General features: G+C 46.7%; 1 protein-coding gene across 1 annotated transcript in view; it reads right to left on the bottom strand.

Moving 5' to 3' along the window:
• Positions 1-903: 903 nt before the first annotated feature.
• The window catches only part of LOC123768901 (uncharacterized), a 46,604-nt gene continuing 31,379 nt past the window's right edge, over positions 904-16,128 (bottom strand). Inside the window, exon 2 of the mRNA XM_045759689.2 lies at positions 904-4,547. Within this exon, the coding sequence (XP_045615645.2) occupies positions 1,043-4,540 (3,498 nt within the window). The 5' untranslated portion in view covers positions 4,541-4,547 and the 3' untranslated portion in view covers positions 904-1,042. The remainder of the gene's footprint in view (positions 4,548-16,128) is intronic.

The following is a 16,128-nucleotide window of genomic DNA, read 5'->3' as shown; positions in this document are numbered from 1 at the left end:
TATATTATGTATACATGTATGTATATTATGTATGTATGTATGTATGTATGTATGTATGTATATGTATGTACGTATATGTATGTATGAATGTGTGTAATTACCTAAATGTAATCACCTAATTGCCCAGCCAGGGATTTACAGTCGAGTCGACCACACTCTGGCCTACGGTATAGTGTTCACACACTTACGCCACCTTCAGATCACACTGAGTGTGATCCAAGTGTGGTGTGTATACATATATAGAAGATAAGTCACATTAAATTATTATACAGTACTGTACTGTAATTTAAAACAATTGTTAAATATTATTTTTATTTACTTTATTAATATTTACCCTTGTATGATAAATATTCTTAGGGAATTCTAGTAAACAGTACTCTATTTTGTTGACCCTAATCTCGATGAGTTCTGATACAAAAATTGTAAAACGCTCACCTGGTCTGCTGGACATTTTACAATGCGTGCCTGATGTCACCCGTATTTTGCAGTGTAAGTAAAAGCTTCCATTACAGCCAGCATTTTCCCAGAGAGGGAGTAGGCAGTATTTGAAGCTCTTTGTTGGGCCCTCAATATTATTAGACATAAATTGATGAATGCATTGTAATATTAATACATAAACAAATTATCTCAACAGGAAAACAATAACGTTGACTGCTGGTTAAGCCCAACGTAAACCATATTTAGATTATAAGTTTGGCTAGTTTATGCAGTTTACTGTGCATAGTAAGTGCAATATACATTTTATTAGTCCTTATCATATAAAGTAATATAAAAGACTGACTTTAATTTACAACATCACAAATATCCATTAATTTAGAGAATGGAAGCATTTTCAATACTGAAAAAATAAGCTTTTATTTAATTAAAAAAAATACTTAAAATTATGTATTATATAAAACCACTTATAATAATACAAAACTCAGCTTTACAGATTAGCTGAAAGATTCACCAGGTCTTGTTCAGCTATTCTTTGGTAGTCATCACAAACAATATATGTTCAAATAAAAAGGAGACCTAAAACATGATCGATATGATTAATTTACTAATAAGGGTAAGTTGGGTATGCCAAGAGGTACGCTGCTGCGGTGATGGCATCCGTAGATAGGTTAATGGGAGAGTCTGGGGGCCCAGAGGAAGGAAAGTGAGAGGAAGACAAGGGTAGTGGCGGCGGGTGAGAAGGAGAGGGTGATGATGCAGGCATACTAACTGGGAATGAAATATTGCTAGGGTTCCCAGCACTTGGGCTTAACTCAGAAAGTCCGGATGACATTACTGTATTCTGCAATGATGCTGATGTTGAAAAACTTTGGTAAGTTGTAGTTAAAGTAGACACACAAGAGGAGGAGGAGGAGGAGGAGGAAGGGTTGCTGCTAGCAATGCCTGTGCTTCCACCTGCTAGCTTTTGAGACTGAAGCACTGAAGGAAGATCATCGTCAAATTCATCTTCTTCCAAGTCCTTACTGTGAGCTTTCAAGAGATGAGTGCTAAGACTGCAACTTCGAGTGAACCCCTTGGAACACACATGGCAGACAAATCTTTTCTCCCTCTCCATAGCTTCCACTTTCTTTTTTCCCTCGGGCAGCTTTCCATGTATTTTTCTCAAGTGCTTTCTCAGGATATCTTTGCTTGTAAGGGACTTATCACATATATTACACTTAAGCATACCTTCACCATCGTGTTTGGAACCATTACCTGAATTATTTCTTTCGTGCAGTTTCATGTGATTTTCCAATCTTTGTTTGGAAAGGAGAAATTTGTAACAAACTTTACACTGTTCTTTAGTTTTATGTACTTTTTCATGTTTATCTAGAATGTTTTTTCTAGTAAAAGAGGCAGGGCAAAGAGAACATTTGTAATCACAGTTTAACTTGTGCACCTTTTTATGAGAAGCTAGTCTGTCTTTCCGAGAAAATTTCTTTGAGCACACTTCACAATCATAGGTTTCATTGTTGTGGACAGCAAGATGTCTCTTTAGCACATCTTTCCTAGAGAAGAGTTTACCACACACTTCACATTTACTTTTACTATTTTTATGTATTTGTTCCATATGTTGGTCCAAGAAATCTCGCCTAACAAATGTTCTCTCACACAACTCACATCTATATGGTCTATCATCCAAATGTTTCTTCCTGTGTGTATCTAAATTGAACGGTGAGGAACAGAAAAATCCACATGTTTCACATTTATATTTTTTCCCACCATGAACTCTTAAGTGAGCTTGAAGGTATTCCTTTGTACTGAATGACTTTGGGCACTTTGTACATTTGTGCTCCTTTTCCTGGTTCTGCGGACAGTGGCATAACATATGCCGACGAAGCTTAGCCTCTCGGCTGTAACTCGCATTACATAACAGACAAGAGAAGCGCTGTGTTCTAGCATGTGTTTTTAGGTGCTGAGTGTAGTGTTTAACTTTTGAAAATGTTTTTGTACAAAAAGAGCATGCAAAGAGTGCCATTTCATCTAATCCATGTTCTTTCATATGTATTTTGTAATTTTTTATGTCTTTTCCAAAGTCCTTTGGGCACAAACGGCATGAGAGATCTAGTCCTTTGTTTAACATGTGGGCTACCAACCGAGACGTTTGGTCTGGCTCACGAGGCTTTTCAGCTATATAGTGCTTAGTGGATTTTCCAGTAGCTTCACACGACAAATTCTGACTATTATGCTTCAAATCTAAAGTTGATGGTTTATAATGGTTGTCACTGGATTTCATCTTATTATCAGTCACTATTAGATCCCCCTCAGGCAGATTGTGCTTAATCCAGTCTTCAATACTGGCATCTGGTCTTGATGTTTGCCTGTTTTCCACACACTCATTTTTCACATGCATACTTTCTACAGACTCTGCATTAAAATTTTTCACAGGCAAATTGTCAAGAGGTTCGGCTTTAAAAAAAATTTCATGACTATTTTCTGGGATATCGGCTTTGTATTCCCGCATCTGAATGACACTTGGCTTCCTCTGAGCTCTGCTTTTTCTTTTCTTTGCACCAATTTCAGCTCTTCTAGGAGCCAAGTCTGTTCTCTGTAGCCGTGAATCAAAGCTAGTGGATACCGAATGCAACGGTGTTAAACAAGGTACCTCGCTCTGCTTCTCTGGTATTGTATCTACATTGCCTGAGTCATGGCATGAATATTCTCCTCCATTTGGGAAAGGCAGGTGATACTGTATTGGCTGCTTGTTTCGACTCATAAGATCACGATGGCCGAGTTGACTATGAAGTGATCCATTACTCATTTGATTATTTATATTAAAATTATTGAATCCATTTCCCATGGAGTAACCGTTACCCACAGAAACTTGACTATTTTGCATTGATATTTTTCTTTCGCTCTGAGTCGACACTAATATTGCACTTGTGGATAAAGGGTCTGCAGGAGCTAAACCAAACACTGGAGTGCTTACCGAGCACACTGGCAGTGCACCTTCCGTAACATTTCCTGCAACTGCCATACTAGGCAGGTTTGAGTTTATGCCACCATGACTGCCTGTTATAGGCATTCCTGGGAGAGGCAGATGAACAAATGAGGAGTTTAAACAAGAATTTTGGTTAGTAGGGATAGTTTGACTCAGGAGATTAGAAGCAGAACTTAAAGGAGGTACCAATCCTGGGTCTGGACCTGTTGAGTAATGTAAAGGAGGACCATCTGCACCCATGCTCAGTCCATCTCCGCCTCCCGTTAGGTTTTCTGACAACTCGAGATCTCGTGCAGTATTGAGGTCGTGGTGTAAACCCGATTCAGAATGTTGAAGTACGCTATCTGTCATGTCGTGGGCATCTGGAGGATCAAGCACTTGTTCAGGAATTATGTAATGGTCTATGTCCATCTGTACATACTCATCGTTCACTTGAAACAACCCATTTAAAGAATGTTTGTGGGTACATAACTGCGATCCTGCATTTACCTTCTCCCCACAGAGCCAACATTCATTTACATTTAAAGTGTAGTTGGTGTTAAAATTTATGTGGCGAAGTTGAAGCACAAGTTTTCCACTGTAGCAGGTCATCCTTCCATATACATCAGCTGATTCTAAAGGAGTTTTGTGGGACAACACAACACCTTGAGTGCTGTTCCCTGCACCATGAGCCATACCGCTTGTAGCATGATCAAATAAGGATGTTTCCAATTCTTTGTGGCTTGGGTCTGTTCCAGATGATAAATCAGGTCCTAAATCTTGGCATGCTAACTTGGCTAAAAGACTCTGAGCAGTTTCGCTATCTCCTTTTGGCAAAGAATTAGTAAGGTCTGTCATCTGGCATATATCCCCAGGATGTAAATCATCAAATCTTTGCAAAATAGAGGACAAACCAGAAAGATGATGAATATCATTGTAACCTCCACTAACAGAGGAATTTACTGTAGACTGGAGGGAACTTAATCCCCCATTTCCTAGTCCACTGGAGCCCAAACTGCTTCCAGGGCCTTTTCGAGCCCCTGGTCCATCCAGGGCAAGGTCAACATCAAACCCCATGGGCCAGAGATCATTTCCTAGAGTTGGAGTCTCAAAACCCCGGCATGAATGACTGTTGTCGCCCATGATGACTCTGCAATGTAAATTTACTTTCAGAACTTCGTATTTTGCCTAACGAGTATGCCTTGCTAAGCGTGTTGTAAATAAAGAAAATATTGAATATAATTCTTAGCCTATCAAACATTAATAAAAAATACAGCATTGAATATAATTAAACGCCATTTTCTGGGCGAACCCCGGAGGCTTCCTGGAGCTATCAGGCTGGTATGTGTTATGTTAGTCTGGGGCATCAGTCAATTAAGAGTTTAGCCTACCAGGGACCACGAGCCAAAACCTGGCCCCCCATCAGAGAGGCAAAGGGAGCAATGACCTTGGAGGCATTATACTGACCGGGGGTTGGCACCCAGAAAGGTAGGCATAAGAAAACAGACCCCACATGGTAGTAAGAAAATTGTAACCGAGGACCGAACAGAGGCAGAACTACCCTTACTTAAAGAGACAAGCAAACACAACAACACTGCCGCCGCGCTGCTTGTCCGTGCAGCCCTCCCCTACCCAGGGGAGCCGGTCAGCCGAAAGGACAGCACACTGGATTTGTGATCCTGTGGTCCCGGGTTCGATCCCGGGTGCCGGCGAGAAACAATGGGCAGAGTTTCTTTCACCCTATGCCCCTGTTACCTAGCAGTAAAATAGGTACCTGGGTGTTAGTCAGCTGTCACGGGCTGCTTCCTGGGGATAGAGGCCTGGTCAAGGACTGGGCCGCGGGGACACTAAAAAGCCCCGAAATCATCTCAAGATAACCTCAAGATAACCCCTCCTGGAGAGGAGGGAGCCCTGGACCCCCCCATGCTGTCCACCTAACTACTCCAGTTCGGAGGCTGAGCATCAAAACCCATGCGAAAAACTGCCGACCGGAGGGAGGGTGCCAGGAAGCCTCCAGGGCTCACCCAGAAAATGGCATTTCATTACATTCAACGTTGGTGTTCTGTGGGGGTTCTCTCTGGCTCCCTAAAGCTACCTAACCAAAGACAAACAAAAGAAGGACTTACCCAGGAGGTAGCAGCCACTCGCATCTCAACTCGAAGTTGAGACAACTGGCTGCAACCTGCCACCTAAAGCCACACATGAACGACTAGGACCAAGAACGTTGACTAGATAACAAGCAGCCAAGACCCTGTTCGACCTCCAAAACCCCGTGCCCGAATGTCAGCCCAAGACACGTTGCCAAAGATGGCAGGAAAAGCAGCAAACTTCCTAACGTCATGGGGACGAGGAAAGACCATGGGCTGGCTAGACTTAATTAATAACCTTGCAGACAACCTGGGAGACACGAGCCCTGAAACAGGGAACGAAAGAAACTGGATCAACCCAAAGTGCATCCCCAGCCACTGAGGCCGAGGCGCGCAAATAACGGTGAAGAGCCGCAACCAGACACAACACATGATGCAGCCCCGGCCTGACCAACCAAGCATCACTGACCCAAGGGCCCCCTCTGGAAAGCCGCCTTCCCATTCTTCGCCAGAAAAGGAGACGGTTGCAACCGAAGAAACCAACCACCAGGATCAAAGGAGCAGAAACCCCTGGGCCGGAGGAGAGCATGAAGCTCGCCCATCTGACCCCCCAGAAGCCAATGCCAACAGAAAAAAAGAGCCTTGGAAAAACAATTTTGAACCAAAGGGAGAAAAGAGAAACCCAAAGAGAAAAGATAAGAGAGAACACCCTGTCCAAGGACCAGGACAGCTCAGGTGGTGCTTGAGCAGGCCAGAGGTGAAACAAAGAACAAGAAAGCTTACGGTACGGTGCAGAAGTGACATCCACCCCGAATGTAAGCTGAAGCGGCTCCGCCAGCGCTGCACGATATGATGTAACAGTATTCGACATCAAATGACAAGACCTGAAAAAGCCAAGAGAGAAAGAACAAGACAACCCGAACAGAAATAGAAGACAACCTACGAAGAGAAAGGAAATGGCGAGAAGAATGCCAGGAAACTTCATACTGTCGCCTAGACAAAGCTCACAGGTGGGACACCATCAACGAAGCCATCTGATCACCATACAAGTGGAGAGACATCCATGTCAAAAAGACCAGGAGCAAATAGACCGAACCAGCCAAGTACCAGGCTGGTCCAATCTGCTGAAAGAGGTGGAGCCGCGGAAGCATCTCAGATTCGGATACCGAGGAAGCAGCGCCTGAAACCAAGGCTAGGCCGGCCACCAAAGGGCCAACAGGACTACTCTCCCCTGGTAAGTCTCCAAACGAGCCAGGACCTGAAGCAACAGCTGGACCCGGGGAAAGAGGTGCAGGTAACCCCATATCGACCAGTCCTGCCAAAAGACATTCACCGTGAATGCTCCGCAATCAGCAAATAGCTCCACATATATCGAGAGACACCTCGTCCATGCCGACATGAAGAGGTCCACCTCCGGGAACCCGTAATTCAGCAGAGCCAACTGAAGGAGTTAGTGTTGACCATCCATTCCATGGACAGAGGAATGAACCAAGACAGGCCGTCCGCCAGGATGTTAGACACTCCCTGAATATGCACCGCACAGTGAGCCAAACCCCGAAAATCATCCCTTTGTGACCAGTGGTCAGCACTGGTCACAAAGCCCCAGCCGAGAGATGAGGCATTCATGAACACATCAAGCGAGGGCTCGGGTAGACCCTAAGACACTGAACCCTAAAAAGCCCGAAGTAGTAGTCGGCGACGCAGCAACTGGCGTAAGGCCCCCAGAGGCCGAACTCAGTGATTGTGAGAGAAGTTGAAGGGAGGAGCCCGAAGGAACCAGAACAGACGCTGAAGCCAGACTCAACCCGGTGGGTTAATCAGCACAGCGAAGTTCAGACTCCCAAACAACTGCTCGAGCAACCATCAAGTGACCCGGGAACCCCCCGAAACAGCCAAAGGTGGGACAGCATCTGCAGCAACAACTGCGGAGGAAAAGACAAGGAAGTGGTCCAAAAGTCCCACACGAGACCCACCCAGGTCCGAACCCGGGGTAGAACCAGATGGGACTTCCTCCAGTTCACCAGGAACTCGAACCCAGCGAGCTGGGAAAGAACCACACCCCTGACGGGCAGACAAGCATACCGGCTGGGAGCCCACACCAACAAGTCATCGAAGTAGGCCAGAATCCAAACCCCCTAGCAGATGCAGACGGCTCACCGGACTCGGGTAAGACGCACGAACATGCGAGGTGTCAGATTCAAGCCAAAGGGATGGCAACAAAAATGATAAGCCTGACATCCCACAATGAAACCTAACCAGTCCCTGAACCCTGGATAAAAAGGAACGTGCCAATATGCATCCCTGAGGTCCAGGGACACCATCCAGGCTCCTGGCTCCAACAGAAGCCAGACCTGAGACAGAGTGGTCATCCAAAAGAAGGGGGCAAGGAATCCAGGGGGATTCAGATGAGACAAGTCCAGAATGAACTGCAGATCTGCACAATCCTGTTTCGGTACTGAAAACAGGCGGGAAACCCACCTGAGGGACGGGGTCGTTCCAACCACCCCCAAGCACACCCATTCAAAGAAGACCCCGACAGAGCGCAAAAAAGTAAGTCTGCCCCATGGGACCAAGTGTGAGCAAACAGCGCTAACCTCTGCCTCCCCCCCCCCATCTCCTGGCAATGGGGTGAATTGCAAAACGGCTGATGATCCTTACGAGAAGCTGACCGACAGACAGAGCGATTAGAGCACTGACCAGTTGACACCAATTCAGAAGGAAGCCCCGGCTCAGAAGCTGGCAGTAATGGCCCACCCCGACCGGAGGAATGCCGAGCCCTGGTACAACCCTTCCGAGAAGGCCGAGAACAGCCACCCCCTGAGAACCAACAAGTTCGACAACTAGACGAAGACACCTGCAGAAACTGCGAGACATCAGTCTTCGCAAACAGCAACAGACAAAATAGCGACGACAACCTATGTGGCAGGCCCCAAGTGGATTACAAAGAAAGAGCAAGCACAACCCGCCAGCACACAAGACGAGGAGCAAAGAACAGACACACTGCCTTCTTGAGAATCGGTGCAAACAGCTTCAACAGCACGGCCGACCCCCTAGCCTCCGAGGCCAGCACACCTGACGAAAGCCCGGCACTCAACGCCTCCATATCCTTCTCAAGCCAGTCCGAGGACAGCTCAAGAAGGGAATGAAGCGCAAGACCAAAGCCAAATGTCCACGGGCGTGCAAATCCTTGGCAACCAAAGACACCAAAAGAGTGGGAACCTTCATGTGCAGCTGCACAAGGCCAACATCCCGAGGAAGCACAGGGGCGAACAAGCATGGATTAAGGCACTCAGACTCACCCCCAGGTAAACCTGCAGAACGGTAGAAGTTCCTCGCCCTTCAAGCGTGAGGGTCCGACAGAATCTATGCCATGCCCCCAACGAAAAGAATGGGCAGTCTGCCAGCCAGGAAGACTTCCGGAACCTCCAAATGCACCCAATATAGGGAAGAAGAACTGAACTCAAATGAAGGTGGATCCATCACAAAGACAAAATCTAGATCTCACAGGAGGTAAGCAGCAAGCGCCTCCCAAACCTACAGAAAGAAGGAGCCAAGGAACCCATAGGAACCTGGAACCGAACCCGGGGAGGAGCCGACCCGAAATCTTACTCATACAGGGAAGGTGTGGTAAGAAAACCCCTCCCCCTGCAACAACAAGCCCTGCCAAAAGAGCACCAAAACCCAAGCAAGGTCAAAGGGGGCCCAAGCCTTTTAGGTCAACTCCTCCCCAGTCTCATGATCCTCCAAACCAGGACCCGGGGGGCAGTCCAGGGAAATGGCAGAAAAGAAGGAGAACCTGCTGGTGGGACCCAGAAGCCTCAGCAGGAGGAACCGGCTCGAATGTCTCTGTCCCCAACCCGAATGGGGTAGCTCCCAAAAGCTGTCCGAGTCTCATTACCAACTAAACCTTACTCTGACTCCGAAACCCTCAGACGTTTGTGAGCCAGGAGCAGGGAAAGAGGGGGGGGGGGACGAACAACAGAAGAGTCCAGGTCCATATAACAAAACAGGGCAGCCTTGGGGTACCTGGGTGGGCAATCAACCTAGTGCATTGCAGCAACCTAAACCTCGCATGCAACGCAGATGCCGCCTGTAATGGAATATTAATATCATTAGAATAGGTAAATTGGAGAACAAGCAGAGAGCTCGACTTGCAAGACTCCGGGTCAAAGGTATTGTTAACCCAGCAGGCAGCATGACGGAGGCAAAAACGGTGAATGTCACCCTGAGACAAGGGCACACAGCAATCCTCAAACTCACACAAGGCGAGGTGGAACTCAGAAGATGCATCCATAGGTCTTATGAGCCCCAATGGGGATTTCCAGGGCCCGCAGGCTGACTGCTATGGGAAGCCCAGGCAAGGTATGGCAAAACCGGCTAGGTCCAAGCTAACAAGGAGAAACTGCTAAAGCCGAATCCCTGCTGACATGTACAATCACAGGGGCTTAAAGGAGGGTCACCAGAACAACAGAAGTGGACCAAAAGTCAAACCAGGCAGACCCCTCCTGGTAAGGAAAACAAAAACAAAATAAAAACCCTGCAAAAGGACAATGTCCCCAGAAGGAACAGAAACCGGCTGCTGTATAGGTAGGCAAGCTGTGCCGCACCTTGTGCCCCTACTAGCAAACGATACCACTTCTTACTTGGTTCTATGGAAGCAAACCCTAGAACCCAAGGGTAGTATTTACAGGGCACCTAGGGAAGAAAACCCTAAAAGCATGCAGCCCCAGTACTCTCACATTTCTCCTAGCCACCACGCCACACACACACATCAGAACACACCACTAAGGTACACAACTGTGAAGAATCTGAGGCCAGAGTCAACGTCCACCCCGGACCACATTACCCCATGAACTGAAATTGTTGGACCGGGGAGGGGAGGGGAGAGCTGCGCGGATAAGTGGGGCAGCGACGGAGTGTGGCATTTGCTTGTTTGCTTGTCCTCTTTAAGTAGGGGGAGTTCTGCCTCTTTGTTCAGCCTTCAATTGCAATTTTCTTACCATGTGGGGTTTGTTTTGTTATGCCTACATTTCTGGGTGCCACCTGCAGTCAATGGTAGACATGGCATGCCTCCAAATACATGGGTGTTTCCATAGGCTATTGCTCTCTTTGCCCCTCTGAGGGGGGCCAGGTTCTGGCTCGTGGTCCCCAGTAGGCTGAACTCCAATTGACCGATGCCCCAGATTAATGTAACACATATCAGCCTGATAGTTCCAGGGAGCTGGAGGGACTCCCCACAGAAAAACTGTCACCAGAGAAGAACTCAAATTTTTTATCCTCAAGTGCAGTCATCATCATGTGTCATGTAGGCATCATGAAATGAAGATTTATATATTGTCAATGTTTGACTTCAAATGTTGCCCAATATACAGTAGTTCAAAAATACAATTTGTAGTCTGACAGACTTCAGCTCTTATTCCCACATTAACAAATGATGATGATCACACTTAACTAGGCCAATATAACGGTCCTCACTATATAAATATATTTTGTTATTATTCTTACTTTTGAATACCTTATTTTTGAATATACTGTATTTCACATGAATAAAAAAAAAATTGTCCTGGCTCCCTTCTCTCCATGCTGATGAATGCCAGGAAATACTGACCAACGACCAGGCCAAACGGTAGACATTATTTTTTTTTGTATGTGTATTTTCCCACAAGAAAAACAAGTAAAATAATTATCCTTGGGAGGGTTTCCTTGGTAGATCCCAATAGCTAAGCACTTGGAAAGCCCCACACACATGTCACACTAGGCCCTTGTGGATTATTAAAAGCTTATTGGGGACCAAAGTTAAGAACCTGGTCAATTCACTGGGACGCAAAGAGCAGGAGATGCTAGATCACCCTAACTGAGCGAATAAGCCACCAGTTGCGTAGAGTGAAACAAAACAGACAACAGCAAGGTAAATATGAACAACTTATTTTCCCCTGGAATGGGGTAACTATCAGGAGAAAGTGTCAAACCATTACGGCTATCTAGCACTTGGAAGGGATCAGGATAAGGATTTGGGATGGGACGCAGGGAAGGAATGGAATACTTGGACGGTCAGGGATTGAATGCTGACCCGCATGAAGTGAGACTGTTGTTCTACCGTCCAGTCCTGGAAGCTTAGCAAAGTTTTTGCCATACACAAATACTAGAGTGGTATGAGGTGGGAACTTTCTTGCAAATGTTCTGGCCAGTTCTTCCTTTGAGCCACATGAGGCTTCCCTGTTTTATCTAATCCTGCCCTGGAATGTATGGATGTGTGGAAACTGCAAGCAAATTTGCCTTCATTTTGCATGTCTTGGCTGTGATTGACCTGTTCTCCAGTCAGCTCTGGGGGTGGCTTAGATGAATAGTGACGAGGTTGCAGACCTGTTGCCCGCAGTTGGGGCTTAGGAGGTGTTGCCCAAGTTATTTGCTCCTCTCCTTCAGTAAGCAGTGGCAACCAATTATTTTTTTTTTTTTTGCTTTGGTATGCATACTGAGGAGCTGTTCTAGCCCACGTATTATACTCAGCTTGGTCACTTTCCCTAATGTCCGCCCCTCCTTTCTCTCCTATTTTCTTTCCTATGTCAGCTGTCACTTCCATTATATGGGTTGTGGCTGCTGTGTTTCAGATTCTCAGTCAAGTTTTAATGCAGCAGCATTCTGGCTACTGCTTCCCAGGGACAGTCTTCCTGGGTTTGGGCCTCACCTACTGTTGATCAGGGTAGATTGTGGAGAGGCATCTGGCCCTGTTTTACCAATTTTTGGGTTTGCAACGCTTGGGAATTTTGGGTGGGTCTTGGGGCCTGCAGTGGAGGTGGTCCTCGATCCCTCCTTTCACTTTTCTCACGATCGCTGGATTTATACTCCGGGGCCTTGTGTCAATTGCTGCGTCGCCGGCTTCCTCTTCGGGTTTTCGAGATTCAGTGCCTTGGCGCCTGCTCAAAGCCCTCGGCTGGGGCGTTGTGACCAGTGCTCACCTAGGCCAGCCAGGGGCGATGGGGTCCGTCTTTCCGTTGGGCTCACAGTACAGTGCGGGAGTTCACGGCGATTTGGCTGTCACTTCGGGTTGCTCGGGGTTCGACCGCCTGGCTCCATTTGGACCTTGCCTCTTTGGGGCTGGTTGTTCGAGTGGCTCATCTGATGGCTACTCGGGGTTTGGCTCTCCGTGCGGTTCATGTCCGGGGAGTGTCCAATGTCCTGGCAGACGGCAGTCTTAGTTCATTCCCCTGTCCACGGAATGGACGATCAGCGCTAACTCTCTTTCTTTGGCTCTGCATACGTACAGTACAGACTCCCGGACGAGGACCTCTTCGCTATGGCGTAGTCTCGGCATCTCCCGATCTATGTAGCATGGTCTCGGCGTCTCCCGATCTATGTGGCGCCCTCCTGACTGTGAGGCTGTTGCAGTGGATGCCTTTTTGGAGGACTGGTCAGAGTTTGGTTATCTGTAACTCTTTTCCCCCGGTCGAGCTGTTGCTTCGGGTTCTGGCTCGGTTAGAGTCATACCAGGAGAGAGTAGTCCTCATGGCTCCTTGGTGGCCAGCCTAGTCTTGGTTCCAGGCGCTGCTTGCTCGGTCTGCAAACCTGGGACGTTTTCTACGACTCTTCCTCTTCCAGCGGGTCGGACTGCTCTGGTACACGGGCTAGTTCAGTCTTCTCCTCCGCTCGTCACGTCTGGTCTTTTTGAGGTGGGTTTATCACCATTTGTATGGTGATCAGGTGGTTTCGTTGATGGTGTCCCACCTGAGAGCTTCGTCTCAGCAACAGTATGAAGTTTCCTGACGCTCTATTTCCGCCATTTTCTCTCTTCATAGGTTGTCTTCTTTTTTTGATCGGGTTGTCTTGTCCTTTCAATCTTGGCTTTTTCAGGACCATCATTTGATGCCTAATACTGTCGCCTCATATGGTGCAGCACTGGCGGAGCTGCGCCAGCTTGCGTTCGGGGTGGTTGTCACTTCGTTCTTCGTTCTACTTGGGCTGGATGGTAGAGCAACGGTCTCGCTTAATGCAAGTCGGTGTTCAATCCCCAACTACCTAAGTGTTTGGGCACCATTCCTTCCCCCCCTTCCCATCCCAAATCCTTATCCTGACCCCTTCCCAGTGCTATATAGTCATAATGGCTTGGCACTTTCCCCCAATAGTTCCCTTCCCGTCTTGTGCTTTGCTTCACCTCCAGCCTGCTCATGCACCGCATGAGCCATCCTGGTCCTTGGACAGGGTGCTCTCCTATCTTCTCCTCTTTGGTTCGTGGTGGCCCCATCAGTTCAAGATTGTTTTTCCAATGCTCTGTTTCTGATGATAATGGCCTCTGAGGGTTGGGTCAGTGAGCTTCATGCTGTCCTCCAGTGCAGGGGTTTCTTCTCTTTCGGTCCTGGTGGTCGTTTTTTTCTGTTGCAGCCGTCTCCTTCTTTTCTGGCGAAGAACGAGATGGCGGCTTTCCAGAGGGGCCCTTGATTCATTGGTGCTTGGTTAGGCCGGGATGCATCATGTGTTGTAAAGTTGTGGCTCTTCGCTGTTATCTGCGAGCTTTGGCTTTGGTGGCTGGGGGATGTAACCCTCCCTCCCTTCGGTTGGCGATTTTTCACGTTGTTTGATGCTTAGCTTCTGAACTGGAGTGCTGGGTTGACAGTGCGGGGAAGACTGGGGGTCCTGCTTCCCCTCTCGGGGAGGGGAGGAGAGGGCTGTGCAGACAAGCAGTATGGCCGTGGAGTGTGAAGTTTGCTTGTTTGCTTGTTTCCTTGGGATTGGAGGGAGGTCCGACTCTTTTTTATTTTTATTTGTACCTTTCTTACCATGTGGGGTTTGTATTGTTAGGCCCACCTTTCTGGGTGCCGTCGACCTTTCTCGGTCGACGGCAGATAAGGAAAACCCCCAACCACAGGGGGGGGGGGGTGTTTCCAGGACCATTGCTCCCTGCAACCTTTCCGAAGGAGCCAGGTTCTGGCTCGTGGTCCCTGATAGTCGTTAGACTCCTTGTGGACTCCGTGGAACTCCTTAGACTAATGCCCCGGTCTAATATGTCACATATTAGTCCGATAGCTCCAGGAAGCCTCAGGGACTCGCCCAAAAAATGGCGTTTCATTATGTTCAACGTTGTTTTTTTTCGCTGTTATTATACTATATACACACATCATATATATCTACCTGTATCAACATTTTTATGCACCATAACAAACCAATAAGTAGTTCTGGTGGGTGTGGTGATGAAATCAAAACAGCATGGAGCCCCACGATACCAATCCAATCCTGGAGTACTCAGCTTCAGCATGGAGTCAATACCTTGTCAGCATAATACAAAGCTGGAGTAGGTTCAAAGGTATGCTGCTAGACTAATTTTAAGAGGTATGAGTTACGAGGAAGGGTGAGTGAATTGTATCTCACATTGCTGGAAGACAAAGGAGTTAGGGGTAGACATGATTACCTATTATGAACCCCAGGTAGCCTAGTGAGGTGGATCTACCTTGTGAGAGTTATTCTACCCACCTGACTAGAGGTAGGAATCAGGGGAAGGGGGCAAGCTAAGTAAACATCAGTGAATTATGACAGAAGAGAGATGATAACAGAGAATGAGCATCTTATAGAAGCCAGTTGAAATGATGTTGCCCTTTTGATTTATATCGTGATGCAGACGGAGGACTTCACTTGAGTTGCAAGAGTGGTCAAGGATAGACGTACGTTGGTGCCCTCCTGGGAAAAAGATATGGACCTAAATTCACGAAGCTCCATGTATTTCTTCATAAGTATGTATGATATGAAGGTTCCTAAGTACCGGCTAAGAATGCGCCAAAGGGCGATTCAGAAAAGTATACTTACGAAGATTTTTAAGTAGTTCACTTAGGTCTCGCTAGATGTTACTAGGGCATTTAGTTTGGCCAAATCAGAGAGAAGTTAACATTTTTCATCTTACAGCTGTAGCCAATCACGACGCTGGCATATCGGAGGTTGTCCGTGATGCACTTGCCACTTATTTACATCAAATTTTCTTATAAAATTAGTATATTTCGAAGTAAAACTACGTTTTTTCAACTTGTACAGTCAGCACCAACATTTGTAGTAAACAAATATGTTACAATTTTTTGTTTACCTACGTAATTCTAAGAGATAGTGTATAGCTTTTCTTGTCGCTCCCCAAGATTTGAGAAGCGATGGTATTTATTTATGTACATATATATTTACCTAAATTTACCCAAGGGCCACTAACTATCCAGTAGCCTCAACGAGGACAAAAAGCCGGGGGGCTTGTTAAGTTCCCCACCAATTGTTCTAATGATATTTTCTAGCTGGATTTTGGCATTTACGGCTTGAGCTGGTAGATGGTTCCATGGGTTTATAACCCTCTGAGTGGAAAAAACATGTTTTCAGTCCTACTTGAGAGGACATACTCTCCAACACAATATCTGTGATTGCCCTGTTATCAGTGACTTCAGACCAAATGGTATGAGGTACTTTGAGCTCTGTAATTACTTCATACACTCAGGAATATTGGAAGATATTCTTGTGCTGTACTCAGATTTTGCTAGTGGGGGCTAATAGATCAGCCTTACATTTCTTATTCTTTCCTGATTCCATGTATGACTTGCTATCCTGTGAGGTGGGGATGTTGGATGAGCTTCTAGCTAGTTTATGACCTACACTGTAATCTTTCATATAGAATAGGGTAGCAAC

Source organism: Procambarus clarkii, chromosome 64 (assembly GCF_040958095.1).
Source record: "Procambarus clarkii isolate CNS0578487 chromosome 64, FALCON_Pclarkii_2.0, whole genome shotgun sequence".
In the NCBI taxonomy this organism is placed as follows: Eukaryota; Metazoa; Arthropoda; class Malacostraca; order Decapoda; family Cambaridae; genus Procambarus; species Procambarus clarkii.
This window is presented reverse-complemented; position numbering and strand designations above follow the sequence as displayed.